This window comes from Haliotis cracherodii, unplaced genomic scaffold (genome assembly GCF_022045235.1).
Source record: "Haliotis cracherodii isolate W230 unplaced genomic scaffold, xgHalCrac1.p SCAF_23, whole genome shotgun sequence".
In the NCBI taxonomy this organism is placed as follows: Eukaryota; Metazoa; Mollusca; class Gastropoda; order Lepetellida; family Haliotidae; genus Haliotis; species Haliotis cracherodii.
The window spans coordinates 10455921-10478524 of NW_027266279.1; the positions used below are offsets into that span (position 1 = coordinate 10455921).

Consider the following 22604-nt stretch of genomic DNA (forward strand, 5'->3'; position numbering starts at 1 on the left):
ACTTTCATAGATACTCGGAAGTCAATATGGCTAAAATGAGCAGAGAATTCACGAAACACTACAGGGGCAATGGGGCGGCCTAGTGGTTATTGCGTTCACTCATCATGTTGAGGACCCGGGTTTGATTCCCCACATGGGTACAATATGTGAAGCTCATTTCTGGTGTCCCCCACCGTAATATTGCTCAAATATTGCTAAATGCGGCGTAAAACCATACCCACTCATCAACACTACATTATGGTTTTATATAAAATTACAACAAGGTCAAATAACGTATTCGACATAATAAGCAACCCGCTCTAATAAGCGCCCACAGCGATATTTGCTAATATATTGGCTAGTGAACAATCCCAATCAGCACCCCATCCAACTGATCAATGTACACAAGACTTATTTATTCACGTATAATGCGCCCTCGTGTGTTATATGCATTCTTAATTATAGGCAATTAAGTTCTGGAAAAATATATCTGTTGCATATAAACATGTCTGTCAGCATAAACCACGAAATTTATCTTTCAACTCTCTTTTTTCCACCAATATAATATTCTAACAAGAGCCCCCTATTTCTAATTTTAAGAGCACCCTGGGCGCTTATTACGTCGAATACGGTAGTATATGATTTGTAACATGGCCAGGAAGTATTTCAGTTATAACACAGTCAGATGGTATTTTAATTATAACACAGTTAGTTTGGAACATTTTTGTCCACTGTCAATCATCTGGATCCATAAAAACAAATATCGACCTCATATGAAATCTACATTTGTGTAAGATCAATTGTGTACACATGATGAAATAATACCTATTATTCCTACGTTTTATTGATCGTGTTGAATGTGACAAACCCTAAGTTGTACACACTGTTTAAGCAATCCCTATACTATGATGTCTGAATTTCGCACTTTGTGAACATACATCAGGTCAATATATATCAAGAAAGAGTGTAAACTGTGACTATAAAATTAATGATAGATTAATATATATCATTGAATTATTCATTGAATTCATAACCTGTTTTACGCTGTTGATGAAATTCAGTGTTTGAACTCCATTGTCTTAGAATATGGTTTGGAGATATTTGACAAGTCTCTTAGATAGATATTGATTACGGGTGTCAGAAATTGACAGTTCTCTCAACTGTTGACTTGACCTTAAATATATACATAGAGTATTTGTGAGGCAAATAGCACAGCTGACAAGTATCTATTTGACCTGTGTTTCTTTCCCCAACATGAGGCTTCTTGAGATGTCTTCTTCACACATCTACAGCTTCTTCGTCAGATGTACAGTAGCTTCAGGTGAAAATAACGTGTATAGCTTCAGACATTCATTTATTCATGTTTCTTCTGACTGAAAATATGTAAGATGAAGGGAATTTTATTGAGTGGATTGAACTTGAACTGTTAACTCAAGCTTTTAAAATTAATGATTTAAAGTTGTTTCAAATTACGATACTAACTTCTGAGTCTGTGTTACAATAATGAATATGACAAGGTGTGTTAAAGGCTCCTTTAACCCACTGGTAAGTTTAAGTTGATGAAAATATTTGACATATTTTAATTAACAATATCAGACATGTTTTTTTAAATTTTTGGACATATGTTGTAATCAGGGGTAGGGGTATAAGAGCGAATAAAAAAGGAGAAAATGGATAGAAAAATGTAGATATGAATCTGTGAAGCATATTGATTTTTATACCCTCGACCTAAAAGGTCGGGGGTATATAGTTATAGCAAGGTTCCGTCCATCAGTCTGTCCGTCCGTCCGTCCGAAAACGTCAAAAGAAAAAAATTGTTTTTATTAATTTTCCATTTTTTTTATGAATTTTTCGAACCCTAACGTCTGTCCAAAAACTTTGTCCGCGCGATTTCTCTTAAACTATTCAGTGGATTCATCTCAAACTTGGTACATATAATCTGTGTCATATGGAAGGGTGCAGTCCAAAGTAAAAACTTGTTTTTATTAATTTTCCATTTTTTTATGAATTTTTCAAACCCTAACGTCCGTCCGAAAACTTTGTCCGTGCGATTTCTCTTAAACTATTCAGTGGAATCATCTCAAACGTAGTACATATAATCTGTGTCATATGGAGGGGTGCAGTCAAAAGAAAAAAAAATTATATTAATTTTCCATTTTTTTATGATTTTTTCAAACCCTAACCCTATCCTAGCTATTTAATTTGATACTACTGACACACTAGGCAGGTCGGGGGTATTAGTGAGCCACCCTCACTTTTGCCCTTGTTTGCAATATGATAGACTAACATATAGTCTCTGAAATGAACATATCGTACAAAAAAAACAGTTGTTCAGTTATCTTAATAAAAATATAATAAAAAGGGAGCCCAGTGATTCTCTTCATTTTCATGATACTGCAGTAATCTAGACTTGCCAAACATTATAGACTTGCATGGGCTGTAGTTGATATGACTGAACTGTCCTGATTTGCTCAAGTTCAAATATTACAAACATGTCTTCATACTTTAATGTTTCATTTCATGCTGACAAGGACAATGTCAAATTCTCATTTAGGTGAACACATCTGATACCTTTCCTAACAATTTTATAAATTGGCTTTGTTTCTTAAGGCTTTCGTGTGTGCGTGTGTGCGCTTGAACTAGATTTTGTAGTGCTAGCCCACTGAGATACCATGCCACGGTTTAACATGAATACCCCACTCAGACACAGTATACTGACTCCGAGCCGACCAGTCCTTGTTTTAGCCTCTTAATGCCTAGCGCCAGGCAGAGGAGCAACAAGTACCATCTTTGTATGATGCGGAAAGAATCGAATCCCCGACCTTCCACTCTCCGGGCTGACGCTCTACCACTAGACCACGGAGGCGGCCCTAATCTTTGGGAAGAGTTGGGGGACATGTATGGATTCCAGAGCAGAATAGGCCCCAGTATCCCATGCTTGTTGGAATTTAGTCTCAGACAAATTCTGCAATTCTCCACGCTTGCAGAAAGATTTGTGATTGAGAAAGGTTGGAGACTGTGACTGACATGCCATGATGTATAGTCTTACCTTATTAAATCAAAACAAAGACAAAACAAATGCTTCATACTCTGTATTTGATTGTAGATAAAAATAATAGTACAATTTATTAGAATTGGTTCATAATTTTGACCAAATTGTTAACATTGCAGCTTTCATATTAATATTTGTCAGAGGGATATGAAAAAAAGCTTTTCTCTTGGTAGAAATTATTTCCCAATATATTGCAATAATATTGCAATATGTTTTTGAAATATTGCAATATATCGCAATTCACCTTTTGGTCCAATTCCCAACCCTACCTTTTACCAATCATTGATAATTAACTGTCGGCTTTTCTTGGTAAGTTTCCCCCTTTATTATCTTATTACTGTTGTTCTTACAGGTACATGTATATGTTCTCTGCCGAGTAGGATTTATTCACCTGATGAAGGTGGAAGTATATACTCCGAAACGTCATGTTCTTCATAATAAAGAAGTTGACGACCATAAATTCTCTTCCTTTTGAAATACATCTTGTGGTATTACGACAATGTTTACATCTAACAATAACTAAATATCCGACACTCTGCATATGTATTTACATAATTTTATGTCTTGAATTGTCTACTCCCTAGAGATGTTTTTAGAGTTCTGTTTTTACCACAGAATTTTGTAATTTAGCTGCAAAATTATGATAATTTTACCACAGAATTTACATAATCGTCTGGGACTAGTAAGTAGGTGTGTAACATTGTATTAAACTATGAACACATCACAACTGTCTGTTGTCCGACAATATATTGAAATATCAATAGCTAATATCGATGGCATGCTACATTATCAATAGTATTGATAGACAGAATAAAGTGAAAACAATACTGTTGATACTGTGCCATTTGTTTGTCTCCATGGTACCGCTTAAGTGAAGATACATGTATGACCACTCTGAATATATTTATATCACTCATTACTCGAGGTATCACCCTGAATTCACTGAAAGCCTCAACTGAGTCAAATACAAGTGGGGCGGTCGGGTAGCCTAGTGGTTGAAGCGTTCGCTTGTCACGCCGAAGACCCAGGTTCGATTCCCGACATGGGTACAATGTGTGAAGCCCATTTGTGGTGTCCCCCACCGTGATATTGCTGGAATATTGCTAAAAGCAGCGTAAAACCATACTCACTCACTCACTCACTCACTCACTCACTCACTCACTCACTCACTCACTCACTCAAATACAAGTCTACTTTGCGGGAAGGAAGACACTCTTTTTTCTGTCACAGTACAATGTTTCAATAGTCATACCACTAACCACCAATTTCTTATAAATGGTTAGTGGATTAGAATTGAATGGAGTTGTTCCTGACCATAACTTGACTAAATTGATCCCAATTGAATGGAGTTGTTCCTGACCATATCTTGACTAAATTGATCCCAATGGAATAGTGTTGTGCCTGACCATATCTTGACTAAATTGATCCCAGTTGAATGGAGTTGTTCCTGACCATATCTTGACTAAATTGATCCCAATTGAATGGAGGTGTTCCTGACTATATCTTGACTAAATTGATCCCAGTTGAATGAAGTTGTTCATGACCATATCTTGACTAAATTGATCCCAATTGAATGTAGTTGTTCCTGACCATAACTTGGCTAAATTGATCCCAATTGAATGGAGTTGTTCATGACCATATCTTGACTAAATTGATCCCAAATGAATAGTGTTGTGCCTGACCATATCTTGACTAAATTGATCCCAACTGAATGGAGTTGTTCACGACCATATCTTGACTAAATTGATCCCAATTGAATAGTGTTGTGCCTGACCATATCTTGACTAAATTGATCCTAATTGAATGGAGTTGTTCCTGACCATAACTTGACTAAATTGATCCTAATTGAATGGAGTTGTTCATGACCATATCTTGACTAAATTGATCCCAAATGAATGGTGTTGTTCCTGACCATAACTTGACTAAATTGATCCTAATTGAATGGAGTTGTTACTGACCATAACTTGACTAAATTGATCCCAATTGAATGAAGTTGTGCCTGACCATAACTTGACTAAATTGATCCCAATTGAATGAAGTTGTTCCTGACCATAACTTGACTAAATTGATCCTAATTGAATGGAGTTGTTCCTGACCATAACTTGGCTAAATTGATCCTAATTGAATGGAGTTGTTACTGACCATAACTTGACTAAATTGATCCTAATTGAATGGAGTTGTTCATGACCATATCTTGACTAAATTGATCCCAATTGTCTGGTCCAGACTCGATTATTTACAGACAGCTGTCATATAGCTGGAACATTGCTGAGTGCGGCGTTAAACAACAAACTAAACCAACCAAAAAAAGATACGCTGCTTATCTGGAGCTCTGGAGGGGTTCAAAATATCAAAATCTTCTCTCAGTCAATTTGACTGCCAACAACAAACTACATTTGGTTTTGAAAAGTGGGTAATCCAGACCCCCCACTGGATCCGCCTATGACAAGACAGAACTAGTTTTCAGGTAATTCTAAGTTTGCAATGTCCCAGTGAAATTTGAGTGTTAGCCATGAAAGAACTGCTACATTTCATAAGTAATGAAACAAACACAGTCTGTTGACATACACCAGCAACCCTGGACCATCCAACTCGACATGTAGACATTAGGTGAGAATCAATCCCCACTCTCTTAATTGGAGCTAATGGGCACGTGAAGGACTTGAGTGTTTCTCTGCATATGTACATGGCATATGTTTGCCACGGTCTAATTCTGATTGCAGCAATAATCAATTTCTATTTAGAATCTACAGCGTATGTTCATTCTCATACCATATGAAGCTGTGATTGGAGTTCAATAGTTTCTCACTGATTCAGGGATTTGCACTTGGCTGTGTGCACTGGATGACAAAGTTTAATGTCATGTTATGATGATTGGTTAAACATTTTATGTCCTGAAATGGTGATTTATTGAAAATGTTATGGTTACATTAAGGATTATACAGATTTTGATTAAGCAGCTTCAGAAATGAAGCAGAGGATTTTAGATTTTTGTCAAAACTGATGTCTTGTTATCATTTTTGAGGTGAGGTAAAATGGGCTTTCATGTCTCATTCAAGATTTTTGCACTCATATAGCGACGTCTGTGCATGCGGGGCTGCGTGCTTGGCTGCATGCGTGGCTGCGTGCATGGCTGCGTGCATGGCCGTGTGCGTGTGTGGCTGCACGCGTGGCTGTGTGTTCTAGTCTGGGTCCCGTTCCTCAAAGCGATCTTAGTGCTATGATTGTTGTAAGCCTGTGTTAAAGTATGGGACTTACGATCATCTTAGCTCTAAGCTCTCTTAGTGGAACGGGGCCCGGGACTTTGTTTTATCCCTTTAATGCTAAGCACCAAGCAAGGAAACAAGTACCTTCTTTTAACATCTTTTGGGGTATCAAACCTTCTGCTCTCTGGGCAGACACTATCCACCAGACACTATGCACCAGACACTATCCACCAGACCATGGAGACAGTCCGTCACGTTGAAGCCTATGGAGTAGTGTAGGGGATAAAGCACATGTTTATTATGATCAGTGAAGACCTGGGGTAGAATAGGTCTTCAGCAACCCATGCTTGCCTAGAAAGGCAACTATGCTTGTTGCAAGAGGCGACCAACGGGATCAGGTGATCACGCTCGCTGACTTGGTTGATGCATGTCATCGTATCCCAATTGCATGGATCGATGCTCATGATGTCAATCACTGGATTGCTGGTCCAGACGCGATTATTTACAGACCACCGTCATATAGCTGGAATATTGCTGAGTGCGGCGTTAAACAACAAACAAACATGTTCATCACAGCTAAAACCCTGTAAGACTCGAGCCCTAGCACTGTATTTCTGGTCCTAAGAGGCATATGAATTTGACCTTGTGGTCAGGCCCAGTGACCTTGTGGATAATCATATCATCGTACCTCAACAATGGATGATGTTGCTTGTAATATCAACCATTGGTTTGTCTTGCCCAGATTTGATTATTTACAAGCCACTGTGATATAGACAGAACATAGCTTACTGTAGAATTAAACAAAATCCATTCATTCATTACTTATTAATAATCCCAAATTCACAGACATTCCTTATATATTACTTAAAAGAAGTTAAAGAACACTTTCATTCCATGACAGATGAACTATAGCAGTATGAAAAAATCTGAGTTCTTTAGCATCTGTTGAGTAGAATATTATTGAATATTTTACTGATCATGTACACGGTTTGGAGGCAGATTGTTTGCACATGGACAACAATCGTTTTATTGAATCCAACTCTGAGATTACATGCAAACAAGTCTATTTAAGTGAAATAGTATGGTCAGTAATATTTCATCTTCTCACACACTCCACAATCCCCTTAGCATCTTTGACAAGCTGGTTTTTAATTTTTTTACGATGCTTTAATCTTGTTTTTATGCATTAGTCACCATGTCAATCGATGTACTTATGTACAATGTACAATGGCACAGGTGGCCCAGTCGTCTAAGGCGCCGCGTTCACTGTGCAGAGTTGCGTCCCTTGGGCACGACAGAAACCTATGATTGTGTGTACTAATCCTGGTTCGCCCCGATCTTGTTTCAAGGTTTGTCAGCACCATACCAATGCTCGTGGGTTTCACCGAAGTGGTAAACGTCCGAGACCTGCATCACTTCTGGCTTTCCTCCTACATTAAACTGACACGCCGTGATATAACTGGAATACTGTTAAAAGCGGCGTTAAATCCAACTCACTCACTCACTCAATGTACTTACTCTCCCAACTGTTTGTGTCTTGATGGTAAATAGCATCAAGTCTTTATTTCTCAAAATTTAATGAACACCAAACTGGATCTTGATACAATACGTAGACACCCCCATTGTGTGGAAGGCACAATGAAGCAATTATTTCTGAGTCCAAAATATAGACCCTGTGTCGAGCGTATGTTTTCATGATCCCAATTTGAAACAATTGGTTCCAACTCTATTGTGCTCATCCATTCAAAGTACATAGCAACGGACCATTCTATCTGAAAATGAACCACCACTTTCAGCACTGAACAAAATAGTTCCTTGACTGCTGTTTGTTTTTCCTCCCTCTTCTGATGTGTCCTCTTCTTCTAGTGACAATATTTCAATAGCACTGCCTCCAGCTACACTAGTCAATATCGATTCCAGGAAATCGGTCTGTGATTGTCTGCATGTCTTCAGCGTTGTCATGGCAGGGCAAAACATTGGTAGTGCAGGTCTTTGTTTTACCATTGGCGCTTATTTTATGCCTCATGGTTCCAAGTTTTTACATAAAAAAGGGAAGCTGTAATCGATTGTAAATCTTGTACAAGCTGTTTAATTTGATGGTGAGAAAGATAGCCAATTGAGTGTTGAGTTGAGTTTTAGGTTACAGTGTTTGAATCAAGAGATAATGATTTTTGTTATTGAGTTAGTGGGATGGCCTTTGTTTTTATGCTGGTTTCCCCTGCATCTTGTATCGTGATTGTTAAAGTGTGTTTTTTTTGTAGGATTTGAATAGGTTTTGATGAATAAATTCAATATTAAGGTTCAATGATTTTTGTGAGAGATGGAGTTTCTTTTTCATGAAAATATTGTTTACTCGATGTAAAAATGCTTTATTACTGGTAGCACTTTTTAAACATTCATTCATGTATTTATTTTGAGTGTAATTCATTGATTTTTGAAAGAACATGTCAGTTTAGGAGTGATTATGGAAACAATTTGTTTAACTAAACTTGTACTTATACTCAGTGTTTGGGATTTTTTCAAGGAGTAAAAAGCAAATTTTTTTTTTTAAATAATGACACTATCTATGGATGTTGACTTCTATTGTTTGTCATTCTCTTTCTGGGCTACTTTTTGCTCCAACATCAGGTTTGTTTGTTTGTTTGTTGTTTAACGCTGCACTGAGCAATATTCCAGCTATATGACTGCAGTCTGTAAACAATCGAGTCTGGACCAGACAGTTCAGTGATTGATATCATGAGTATCGAGCCACCTAATTGGGATACGATGACATGCATCAACCAAGTCAGCGAGCCTGACCACCTGATCCCGTTAGTCGCCTCTTATGACAAGCATGGTCACCTGTTACGGCAAGCATGGGTTGCTGAAGACCTATTCTACCCCGGATCTTCACGGGTCTACAACATCAGGTGAAAATGTTGATATATACACAATGTAGACATGTTTACACAGGGTAGGATTAAGGGTAATGTTTAAAGATAGCATGATGACAGCGAAGCCAAAATAATTAACCAATAAGATGAATACTTGTTTGAAAATCGTGAAACATATGTGAAATCCATTAATCTAACAGCTCTGTCCTGTCTGAGACAGCAGGTCAGTTTTGACCAGATTGTTGATATTTCAAGGGTCAGACACCAGATTTGTTTGTTTATCGTTATATGATACAGCCTTTTGTCAAACTCAGTAGGCCGAGAAGAACTCTGTAATATTGTTAGACCTCACAGTGCTGACCTCCTGACAGTTTTCTTACAAAACAAGATCCATCTAGAAAAGGACAATTTCTGCAAATTGTATAAACAGACATGGAGCATATTGTGATCCTACTGGCTTCCCCAATTATTTTATTGTCATATATTAAACCTAATTCTATATTTGACACCACTCTCTCACACATATATCTGTTTGTTGATTAATGTCACACAGAGATACATTCCAGCTTCATAAAAGTTGCCTGTAAGTGAACTACCGGTACTGGGGATTTCAACTGTGAAACGTGAAGATTTCTTTAATGTGCAGAAAATGACTCAACTCATTCACTCTCCAACTCACTGTCTTGGAGCTACACTGGACTTGTTGTTTTCTGATCATGCCAGTGCTGTAGCATTCCAGACTCCAGTCTACTACTCAGATCATCAGATGATTGGTGCTGTACTTCTCAGTACACCTCATGGTGACCCCTGCTCTCATTAATCTCTAAGTAAAGTAAGAACTCCCTTACTTCTCTGATTATTGTTTAATTAATAACACAACTCATTACTAATACAGTTACATATTCTATCATCCCCTGAACGTAGTTCACAGGAGCTGATGCATTGCACACAACCGGACATGTCATATTGGCGGGGGATATGAGGTAGTCATTGAGGTCCTGAATCTGACCACCCAATCCACAAATCATCTCTCCCACCTACACAGGTGCTGGGTCCTATTCTAACCTGAATTCCCCACAGCATAAATATCTATGATCATGTCATTAGAAAAAGAGGGGCGGTCGGGTAGCCTTGTGGTTAAGGCGTTCGCTCGTCACGCGGAAGACCCGGGTTCGATTCCCAACATGGGTACAATGTGTGAAGCCCATTTCTGGTGATATTGCTGGAATATTGCTAAAAGCAGCAAAACCATACTCACACACTTATAAGGAAAAGAAGGGTTTTGATAATCATTATCATCATAACTAAATTTGAAAGATTTCAGAAACTTTATTTGAAATAATCAGTGGTCCAAAAAGGATCCTTGTCTTGCCTTGCCTAATCCATTCTTTTAGATAATGTTGTTAATACCTTACTTTCAACACTATCTACCTGGCCCATCAGAACTAACTTCAGTGAATAATTCAGCCCTTCTCTGTACGCATATGGTTTTCGGTCCATGCTTTTGCCATTAGCTGTACTGAGATTGTGATTAACACTTTATCAGCATAAATTCATTATCTGTACATTAAAGCTAACTAGTTGTCTGAAAGGTTTCCTTGTCAGCAGTCAGAGTGCTTTATCATTCCACCAGTCAGGGCAGTACAAAACCATAGAATGGATAGTATTTAACTTGGTGTGATAGGACAATGCCTCTGTGCCTGCTTTCCGTGTTGTTGCTATAGACTGAGTTGGTTGTTTGCATAAACAAACTTGTGGACGGTATGAATTATTGACCACAGGTTCTGCGTGAGTTGTTTTGTATTGAGGATATTGCAAGGCAACATGGATCGACACAGACCCATTCAATAATAAAACCAAATCTAAGACGCGACTGAAAAAGTTTGACATGATCAAATTGAGAATTCGACGTGAAGTACTCCCATGTGAGATTATGGTAGTCGAAACGACCCTGACATTGTCATGAAGTAATGCAGTAATATACACTCCGGCTCGAGTCGCATATTAAAATATCCTATCAGGACGACGTTTATACTGTGCATACTGTCTTGAAGGTTGGGAGGAATCTACTCGATTGTTTAACAACTTCTCGTCGCCGTACAAGTTTGACAACAGTCACAATTCATGCTTCCATGCCAACTAAACCGGGTAGGTGATTTCTAAGTTACAAATCATGCGTACAACTTGCATGCTTCATACATTGACTAAAGAATCTAAGGGTTTCATCAAGCTGGATCGTCTTCTGTGTTGATCACACACAGTGGCGACTCGGTTCAATGGTAATTACTATGTTTAAGATTATATTCTTGTAAGAAGATCGCTATAAACTTCAGCTTGACCAAACAGTCTTTCAATGTGAATGTTGTGTGTAATCTCGGTCAAGTTTAATAAATGGTCTCATGATATGATTGTGATATATGTGTTGACATGGACAGGTAGACATGGAAGATTGTATTTATCAGCTAATGGTGGTCTGTGGTTCTCCTGTATTCTCCAACTTGTTTGTTGAAATATAGATCAACAGTGTACGTTGTAGGGTTGTTTTCATGGTTTCCAAGGAAATGAGAATTCCAGGTTGGTTATCGAACTGTGAGCGAAGTGATTCTTACGCCAGCAGTGATTTATTCCATTTTGTTGGATTATAACCAACCTTTAATTTGGTGATGGTGTTAAGGAATGACAAAACATTCCTCTTTTGATTACGATGTTAACGTTAGTGAGAACTGCAGGTGAGAAATAAAGATTTTAGAAAGACAAGTCTATTCTGGATCTTATGTCGTAACACCGCTCTGTTCCTGCTATTTGTGAAAATGAATCTGTAGCGATATTTACATTAAGTCTAATCCTTTTGTCATATTGTTATACATATATATGGGCGGGGCTCGTTGCTGATTTATCACAGCATTTCAACTAAATGTGGGGGGAAAGTTGGGTTTTTTTCACACCTAGGGCTTCTGCAAATGATAATACCCTAAAAAAAAGTGTTGCCATTATTATAGATAAAATGGATGGAATTTGTCTTCAAATAAAATGAAACAACAATATCAGTTTTGAAACATGTACAGCAATCAATACGAATGTCACTGACCCACTTTTACAAATATGGAAATGTCATAGAACAAACCAGATGACGTCACTATTGAACGTGATGTCACCTATCCCTATCCTATGACGTCACCTAACAGGCGTGATAATGGCCCGCCGTCAAGCAGTATGAGGGCATTATCAAGTTACAGTGGCCTGCTCATTTCTGATAACATGCAGGTGGTTTAATGATAATTCTATCCATTTTAGCTATAATATGCAATCAATTATGAAGGCGATCTGTAAATAATCAAATCTACCAATCCAGTGATCAGTCGTGTGAACAACAATCCATACCGTCAGTGTAAGAAGACACATTCAACCAGGTCACTGAGCCCTACAACCAGATCCATGAAAACAATATTTCCCCAAATCACTGCAGGTACTCATTTACTTCAGGCAACCAGTGAATAATTAAGTTTATGGTGCTGACAAACCGAAGACCATAATCTGCAGATCTTGGTGAAGTGACTATCTCAACACAGCTGTCAACAATGTCTTAAACCACTAGGGCTTCCATGCCCCTACAAAATATTGAAAGTTTATCGTCCCTGTGCAAGCAAAGAACTTTTATATAATGATATCATTTATCATTAGATTAACACGCCTTGAGATTTGGCCTAAATAAGACCTGGATCAGATCTTAGAGGTCATATTTTTTCATGAAGATTTAGTGTTATGTTCTTTATACTGAGTTATCAATATGGCTCAAAGCACATGCTTGTGAAGGCAACCATAAATCTAATGTGTTTGCTCTGTTTGCTGACTTCGCTTGTTATGCACTTTTTCATCTTATTCTTAAACAAGGGTGATAAGTTAAGAATGGTTAAAGGATAGAATATTTCACCGGTTTGTGATGTTTTTTATCTTTCAAAACAGGTCCTGTTTGATCAAACAGCTGTGTTTTCTTCCATCTACTTTCAATTTTTAAACAATACACAATCTGTATACTCAAATGTAGGAATTTAGAAGTGTCAGATAAGAAACTGAATACTTGTACAACGGAGTTGAGGTATTTTTGGAAATATTAAAGGATTTTAGAATTCTTAACCCTTGTACTTTATACTCGCAATGTTTATCCACGTTATCAAGACTGTTGATCTTGACCTAACCACTGCAGTGTTAAGTGCGTGTCGGTTTGACAACCATAAACAAATACCTTTAAACAGAGCCTCACAAAACATCAGCTGTCATCACTAAGTGCCCGTAGTAGGTCATACGACTATCTTTATAAGAAGGTAAGGCTGTTTTTCTTCATTGAAGGGGCCCAGTGGCCCAGTCTTCTAAGGTGCTGCAGTTTGTGTGCAGAGTTGCGTCCCTTGGGCATGCTAGAGATCTATGATTGTGGGTTCGAATCCTGGTTCGTCCAAGTCAAGGTTTGTCAGCACTATACCAATATGAGACCTGCATCATTTCGGGCTTTCCTCCCACATTAAGCTGAAATGGCGTGATATAACTGGAATATTGTTAAAAGTGGCGTTAACCCCCACTCACTCACTCACTCACTCACTCACTCACTCACTCACTCACTCACTCAAATAGGGGGGGAAAATGTATTTTTAAACAAAAAACAAAACAAACAAACAAAATTTCTCTGTTCAAGAATAACGTCTAAACACCATAGCGATAGAATTGAGAATGAGGGTGCTGGATATGTTAGGTGAACAGGTCGCTGGGGTCGTGACGCACAGGATTTTAGTGGTGCGTGAACCATGATTACAGTGGTGATTTGGTGATGTATGGGATGTGTTTGGGTGAGTGGTGACTTTTGAAGCTGGAAACTTTTTTCTAGGATGTTTCCACACCAAGATCGAAGAATAAGAAGAAATGCATAGTGTGAGAAAGGATAAGTATATAAATATACAATTTATTAGAAAATTTACATCTCTTTGCAAAATTGAGATTTAATATTTTCGTAATTTCATTGGTATTTTAACATGGTATTGTAACATTGCATTCAATACAATAATGTAAAAATAAACATTAAAGCTCTTCCTCTTTATTGGTCCTTATATCAATGAAATACAATTCACCTTGACCAAGGTTATATGAACTGGGAAATGTTTAGTTAGGGAATTATCAATGACATTTTCTGCAGACTTGGCTGTAAATATCAGCCTCTAGGCTACTCGAAGCAAGTCTAGATAAGCCCCTGTTTATGTCTTGTTGAGGATGAAATGACTAAAGTTGCAGCATCTTCCCCATCACCATACTTTTATTTAGCTTGTTTGTGTCATTGTTGTTTGATCCTGCAGTCAGTAATATAATAATAAATAAATAATCCTGTCTTGGACAGACAAACCAGTGGTTGAAATTATGTGCAGCATTGGAGTAGGATGACACACTACTTCTAAGTGTGACCACCCAATACAATTAAGTTTCCCCTGGGAACTCATCTTCCCGAGGTAAGGGCGTTAACTGACTATAAAAGTCCAGTTTCCATCCTTGCCGAACAAGGCTGGTATTATGGAGTTAAATTTTATCTGATCTAATGAGTCTATGCATAGTCCAATCAAAATTATGCAACGAAAGCGAAACTGTAATGCAGGACGTAACTGTAACGGTCGATTGCAGGATTTGCAAAGCATGTGCACCGCCAACTCAATATTTTCCAAATCTGTTTTTAATCAAGGTGCTCACATGATCTGATACACTTTGCGATGTAAGACCCGTTTTATCACAAAATAGATCTCGATTATCGATCAGATCGTCTTGCCTGGGCGCCAATATTTTATTTGAAGCAAATGCAAGTGATACGAGAGGAGGATCCGATTTGTCCATAGGAGAGGCTTAGAAGGGACATACTTCATAATAGCCACTGGTGGCGCTATGATTGAGGAATTCCAGCCTAGTTCGGCAAGGTTGGAAACTGAACTTTTAAAGTCAGTTAACTCTGTTGCCTCGGGAAGATGCTGGGAACTCATTCTAACCTGGGCCCCTGGTGCTTGTTTCAAGAAATAATTACACTGAGTGTCTCGAGGTCAGAAGAGACCCATGAGGATTCTGGGTATGAATACAGGCCCCCAGTGACCTCGGTTCCTTGTAAGAGGTGACTAAATGGATTTGGAGATCAAACTTGGTGACTTGGTTGATTGCATGTCATCAAATCTCAGTTGTGTGGATCGATGCTCATGATGTTTATCAGCCCTTTGCTTGGCATACAGGTTCTCTTTTAGCCCTGAGATGAAAACTCATTTCATAAGGTAGCATTAATGACAGCTATTCACTCAGAACTAGAAATTACAGACAGTCTGTTTTCTTGAAACCGTTTTACACTTTTTCACGAGAAAGCTTGTTTTAGTCCAGGGCCCTGATCCACAAAGCGATCTTAGCGAGTGTCGTAAGTCTGTGTATGGGAGTTATGATCATCTTAGTGCTACGATCGATTTGTGGAACAGGGCCCTGATCTTCTTTCTCTTAATGTAACCAAAGCTAATCCAGGCCATATTCAGGACAAGCTGAGGCTTTATCACGGAAGAGGATCTGTGATTATGGATTGCGATGCAAAATGTGAGCTACAGAACCTCATTTTTAGTTTCTTTTTCAGGTAATTCTGATTCCGGCAGGGGGGAAGGGCGTGGTAGCAACAGTGATGGGGCCGGTCCCCCACATAGAGGCGGAGGAAAGAAAACCCCTGGCGGCAAACCCAAGAAGCTCCCAGCGTGCAGTCTCGCCAACAACATGACTCCCAGCTTTTACATCGGCGGTGGAAATGGAGTTTCCTTGTATGTAGAAGTAGATGATGATAATGATGATGATAGTGAATGATGATGATGATGATGATGATGATGATGATGATGATGATGGTGGTGGTGCATGATGATGGTGGATGATGATGACAAACTAATGATCATAATCAGGGTGATCTTGGCTAATCTCAGCCGATCATGGCATAACTTAGATTGACCAGTTTGTCATGGCTTATGAGTGGCAACGCCTTACACTTCTGGCCCACAATGCCTCTGCATTTTGCTAAAAAATTTGATTATCATCACGAGGTTCATTTGCTAAGACAGCAGGTGATGATGTCAGATTGATAATCATTCACCTTACATTGTGGCTTACTGGATGTTTTCAGGGTTTCAGATCAGTTCATTTTCTCAGACATTGACGGATTGTCGTCCAAAATGTCCAGAAGATGTCTTTTTAAATTTTGTAAATATGTAGAAGAATGTCCTTTTTTTTCCATGCATTTTTATTTGATAAAGTCGTAAAAATGCTCTAATGCATTGTTTCCAGCATTTTTTTCTCTGTATAACACTGTGGTATGCTAAGAGCAATACTGCGCTTGTGTATACTACAGCATGCATTCATTAATGCAGTGTTACTGATAATGCCTCACTTTCGAGGGTTTCAATTAATGTGTTTGCTATGACACTCAGAATATTGTTTTTGTGGAAGTACTTTACTCTACTTTACTTTACTAATAAACGGTGTTATTTGGTGTGTGATTGGATTAATGTAAGGTTGGATTAAGGTGAGGATTCTAAACCTGACTGAGGACATCTTTAGATAGAAATCCACTGATGCTTGAGAGGAGGGGGTGTCGCATTCTTTCAGAGACGCATTAATTTCACGATTTACAGTATTCAAAGGGACTTTATATCAGCCCCTACTAGGGCTGGGACGGGTAACTCGGGTACCCGGGTTGGGTGGGTCCTGAGGAGGACCCGGGTACCCACAGGACTACCCAGACCCGTGGTTAGTCAAGTGATATATTGTTAAATGACTACACTTCAAGTCGCTAATGTTCGCATTTCTTTCTGACGATGCACACATTCCTTTTGACTTGTATATGTGTGCGTGAAGATAAGGCTTCAGTCAACTTCAGTGAACGCATGATCTGATTGTTTGATACATGTATCTAAATAGTTTTAACAAGGGCTGCCTTAAAACAATTTCCAATCAGACTTTTGTTCCCTACTCTTAAAGACTTGCAGTGGGTACCCGGGTAGGGTCGGGTAATAGGGGGTCCGGTTCCCAGGTAGTAAATTTGGACTCGTCCCAGCTCTAGCCCCTACTCACACAACCACACTCTTTACAGAATGTCACATATCACCTCGTAGATGCCTCTCAGCATGCACCACAGTGATCTGGGGATCAAACTCTCTGTGAGAAACTTGGGATACACTGGCAGAGTACATTCTATCTACACCATTACAGAGCTCCAGATAAGCTTTTGGTGTTGTGGGTATTTTACCCATGCATTTTAAAATCTTTGGGTATCAGTAATTCTATCTGGGTATTCAAATTTCTGTTACCCACTAGTTTTTAAACATGTGGGTATTTAAGTTAAATATTTAAAAACTCTATTCATCTAGTCCCTGCAAACTGTCGTGTGGGTTCGAGAGCATTTTAGGACTCACAAATACCACGATACTTCCACAAGAAAGTGTGTTGGCAAATGATCATGATGTAACTGTCATGGTGGAGTTTGTCAAGGTTGACAGAATGCCCATTTATAATTTCAAAATAAGTTGCTGATTTGCTAATCAAATACGCAGGGTTACTTCACAATATTTTGTTGATACGCCCAAGTTTTATTTTTGTAGCGTATCTGTAATGTTCGTTGTGTATTTGATACGCTTGGATTTTATTTTACTGCGTATTTCTGCATATCTGATGCGTATTTTACGCCGATACGCAGCTTATCTGGAGCTCGGGAGGGGTTCAAAATATCAAAGTCAATTGCAAATGTGGCAGGTTGGAGAAGGTGGTGGGTGGTTGAGTGGTTGGGTGGTTGGGTGGTACTTGGTAGAGGTGGTGGGGGTAGAAGGTTTTGGTGATGGATGATGAGTGATGGATGATGGGTGATGGATGATGGGTCAGGGGACAGGAGGCTGCCTAGGCAGTGAGATGTGACCTTACTAGGAATCCTAATGTATCCACATTGAAAGGTATATTGACAGGAGTCTTCTTCTTGGTTAGTAGAACCGGTTTGTCAGCAATGCTGTTTACGAGCCGGACATGCTTAACTTGGATTCAGCTTCACTTGGCTGATGTACATTATCAACAGCTGAGTGAGTCGTAATGGTTTATGTTGCGAGGGTCGCACTTTATACATCCTCATAATGTCGCTTCAATGTAAGACTGTTTATTTTATTACATTTGCGGCGGTGGTAGGCTTCCTTGTGTGTCGGCTGTCACCTGTCACCCCCAGGACTGTAGTGAGGGGGTGGGGAATGTAGCTGTGTGGGGGTGTCATGTTGTGTGGAGGACCTGTATTGTGTGGTGGTATAGTGGGCAGATATCAATGTGGGGAAGATATTTATTATTTTGATGTCAAGATGGAGATTTTTGTTTGAGTTAAAGAAAAAATGAAGGAAAGAGTGACAGTTGGAAAATAAATTGAGGTGTGTGTGAGGCAGGAAATGTGTGTGAGGCAGGGAATGTGATGTGTGTGAGGCAGGAAATGTGTGTTGACAGGAAATGTGTGTGAGGCAGGGAATGTGTGTTGACAGGAAATGTGTGTGAGGCAGGGAATGTGATGTGTGTGAGGCAGGAAATGTGTGTTGACAGGAAATGTGTGTGAGGCAGGGAATGTGATGTGTGTGAATAGAAGGGAATGTGATGTGTGTGAATAGAAGGGAATGTGATATGTGTGTGAGGCAGGGAATGTGATGTGTGTGAGGCAGGGAATGTGATGTGTGTAAGGAAGGGAATGTGATGTGTGTGAATAGAAGGGAATGTGATGTGTGTGAATAGAAGGGAATGTGATGTGTGTGAATAGAAGGGAATGTGATGTGTGTGAATAGAAGGGAATGTGATATGTGCGAGGCAGGGAATGTGATGTGTGTGAGACAGGGAATGTGATATGTGTGAGACAGGGAATGTGATGTGTGTGAGACAGGGAATGTGATATGTGTGAGGCAGGAAATGTGATATGTGTGAGACAGGGAATGTGATGTGTGTAAGGCAGGGAATGTGATGTGTGTGAGACAGGGAATGTGATGTGTGTGAGACAGGGAATGTGATGTGTGTGAGACAGGGAATGTGATATGTGTGAGGCAGGGAATGTGATGTGTGTGAAGCAGGGAATGTGATGTGTGTGAGACAGGGAATGTGATATGTGTGAAGCAGGGAATGTGATGTGTGTGAGGCAGGGAATGTGATGTGTGTGAAGCAGGGAATGTGATGTGTGTGAAAATAAGGGAATGTGATGTGTGTGAGGCAGGGAATGTGATGTGTGTGAAAAGAAGGGAATGTGATGTGTGTGAAGCAGGGAATGTGATGTGTGTGAAGCAGGGAATGTGATGTGTGTGAGACAGGGAATGTGATGTGTGTGAAAAGAAGGGAATGTGATGTGTGTAAGGCAGGGAATGTGATGTGTGTGAAAAGAAGGGAATGTGATGTGTGTAAGGCAGGGAATGTGATGTGTGTGAAAAGAAGGGAATGTGATGTGTGTAAGGCAGGGAATGTGATGTGTGTGAGGCAGGGAATGTGATGTGTGTGAAAAGAAGGGAATGTGTGTGATGTGTGTGAAGCAGGGAATGTGTGAGTGTGGAAGGCAGTGTGTGAGTGAGGCATGGATTGATTGTGTGTCATCATACCCCCAATGTCATGGACATGGACATTGCTCATAATTTCAATCACAGTTTTGTCTGGTCATCTCTTAATTATTTCGAGGCTACCATCGTAAACCTGGCATATTACTGACTGAAACAACAAACTTTTAAAAGCTAAAGACATAATTCTATTTCAATTCCACCAGTGCGATGAGAACAAAGAGATGTATCACAATATCAATACTGTTTTATCCATTATGAATGATGTTCAGATTTGATCAAGTCAGTATGAATATTTTTTCATTCCAACTAACAACATAATCTGATAAATATGTTTATTTGTTCAGTGTGCAAGGGAGACAGGAATGTGTGAACATGTGTTACTGTCACTAGGTGCTTCATGCTTTTCATTGGCAAAGAAACATAGCCAGCTATGCATGCATGGCTGATCGCAGATAATGACATCTATAGCAATGCATTGTACATACTCTGTACCGTAGCTAATGTAATACTCGGGTATCAAGTGCGAGGAATTTGTGTCAAAATGCAGCCAGCATTATGTAGTACAATGAAAAATGAGTCCTATTGAAAATGTATCAGTCATTTTCTATCATAAAACAGAATTCTGGTGTGTGAGTATGTGAAGGGGTCAACATATATTTAGAAATGCAAATATATTTTTATTTTTCATAACTATGTAAATGATTTTAGCCATTAATTTGGTTGACAGAGCAATTATCCAGTTAATCATGGAGTCTATCATGTTTGATGTTCCGGCAATAAACAGATTAAAATAGAAATATTGTAGGGTATTTCTAGTCCTCATAGGTCACAGCACTGCTATGTGTTCGTTACTGGCGCGATTTGCTGTGCGGAGTTGCGTCCCTTGGGCACGCCAGAAACCTATGATTGTGGGTTCGAATCCCGGTTTGCCCCAATTATGTTTCTCAATTTGTCAGCACCAAACCCGTGCTCGTGGGTTTCACTGAAGTGGTAAACGTCTGAAACCTGCATCACTTAGGGCTTTCCTCCCACATTAAGCTGACACGCCGCGATATAACTGGAATAGTGTTAAAAGCGGTGTTAAACCCAACTCACTCACTCACTCACTCACTCACTCGTAATGATATACACTGGCAGATCTAGAGTTGGGATGCAAGGATGTGAATCCCCCGGTTTCACAGACACCTTGCATGACAAGTGAGCCCTCGGCCAAGTCACCCCGTGGCATGGGTGATATGTACATGCACACACCTTTTTTCAAAATCCTGGATCCGCATCTGATATAATTTTAACAAGTAGATGATCACAGTGTTTTTTGTTTGTTGAATCCTATATTACTGACATTAACACCTTTACATACATTACATACTTATCAATTTACAATTAAAAAACAACAAACTGTACATGTATATTGTACAAATGACCTTTGTATATTGCTGTAAGACATCAGAATTTGCTGATGAATGACTAAAACAGGATTCTTGGTCATATTTGGAACCAAATGCGTGACTAACACTGTCGTGTATTTTTTTGCGACCAACATTAAGTCAGTCTTTCAACAATAAGATGCAATGAAGTTGAGAATCACAGACTAATTGTCAAATTGTCAAATATATGGCACAATATACCACTCAAGGGTTAATTTAGTACAATTTAATGATAGGTCAATGGGTAACTATGCATGTTTTACTGAATGGGTCTTTTTTTTAAAAAGTGGATATTTGTTCGTATGCAACTCCAAATTGATTACGTAATGGTGAATTTTGGTTACATATTTTATTCAGAGACACTGCTTATCTGGATTTCTTTGCGTTGGAATCGTTTTATTTTGAGAGGTTTTTTGAGCAGAGCACAACACAGACTGAATACGGTAAATGTTTGACTGTCACCAGGACTGTGGAACTTACTTTACTGGACTGTTGTTTGTCGAAGCAAGAATGAGTCAGGGATTTTATGAAAGATTTGCAGAGCCTCAGGCAAATTGACAGTAATATAATATTCAGCATAGATCAAAGATGGAAATATCTCATTTGTGGAAACAATGAATGGATGGTGTTGATGGCGAAGGGAGTTGACAATGTCTTGTCATTATTTCTGTGTTGTAATGGCGTGGTTGCTAACATGACAGCGTTAGAAATTGTCACTAGTCCTGTAGTCCTTACCAAACTGCCCAATAGTAAAGGTATCCTAAGGACTAGTAGAAATTGGCCCATTTTAAGGGTTTTGCTGTATGTTATCATTATAAGGACTAGTGGACAAAAACTGTTAGTTTCTAAACCTGGACATGTCTATGTCTGATGGAAAATAGGTCAGTTGAAAGCATTTATTGATGATGTTTTTGGGGTTGTTATTGCCAAGGAACAACAGTGTTTTGTTCAGTATTCAGATCATTCAGTATGTGACATGTGTCAAAAGGTTATCTGTTATCATCCGGAAAATTATGTTTAATAAAATTCAATATGGCTGCCAAGATCTGCTGCTGTTTATAACATCAGATCAAAGGTTTTTAGTTTATCAATTTATTTACAAACATATTTTCCTATCTCTGATTCATGTATTCTTATCAAATATGTAGTTTCACTTGTTTTAGAGGATATTGGAGCACTGTCATCAAACACATTGCAAGTTGCTGTGCAGAGTTGTGTCCCTTAGCAGTGCAAGAAACTTATGATCATGTCTTCGAATCCTAGAATCACTTGGATTATGTTTCTTGGTTTGTAAGCACCATACCTGTGCTTGTGGGTTTCACCAAAGTGATAAATGTCTAAGACCTGCATCACTTCTGGCTTTCATCCCACATGAAGCTGACACTCTGTGACGCAAATGAAATAAAACAAACTAAGTCTGACATTCTGTGACAGTAGTCCTGTTGGCTACTGAGTGAGTATGGGTTTATGCCACT

General features: G+C 38.9%; 1 protein-coding gene across 1 annotated transcript in view; it reads left to right on the forward strand.

Moving 5' to 3' along the window:
* LOC139471814 (uncharacterized) overlaps nucleotides 1-22604 on the forward strand; it is a 125976-nt gene that overhangs the window by 71954 nt on the left and 31418 nt on the right. The window contains exon 6 of the mRNA XM_071254311.1: nucleotides 15742-15919. Within this exon, the coding sequence (XP_071110412.1) occupies nucleotides 15742-15919 (178 nt within the window). The remainder of the gene's footprint in view (nucleotides 1-15741; nucleotides 15920-22604) is intronic.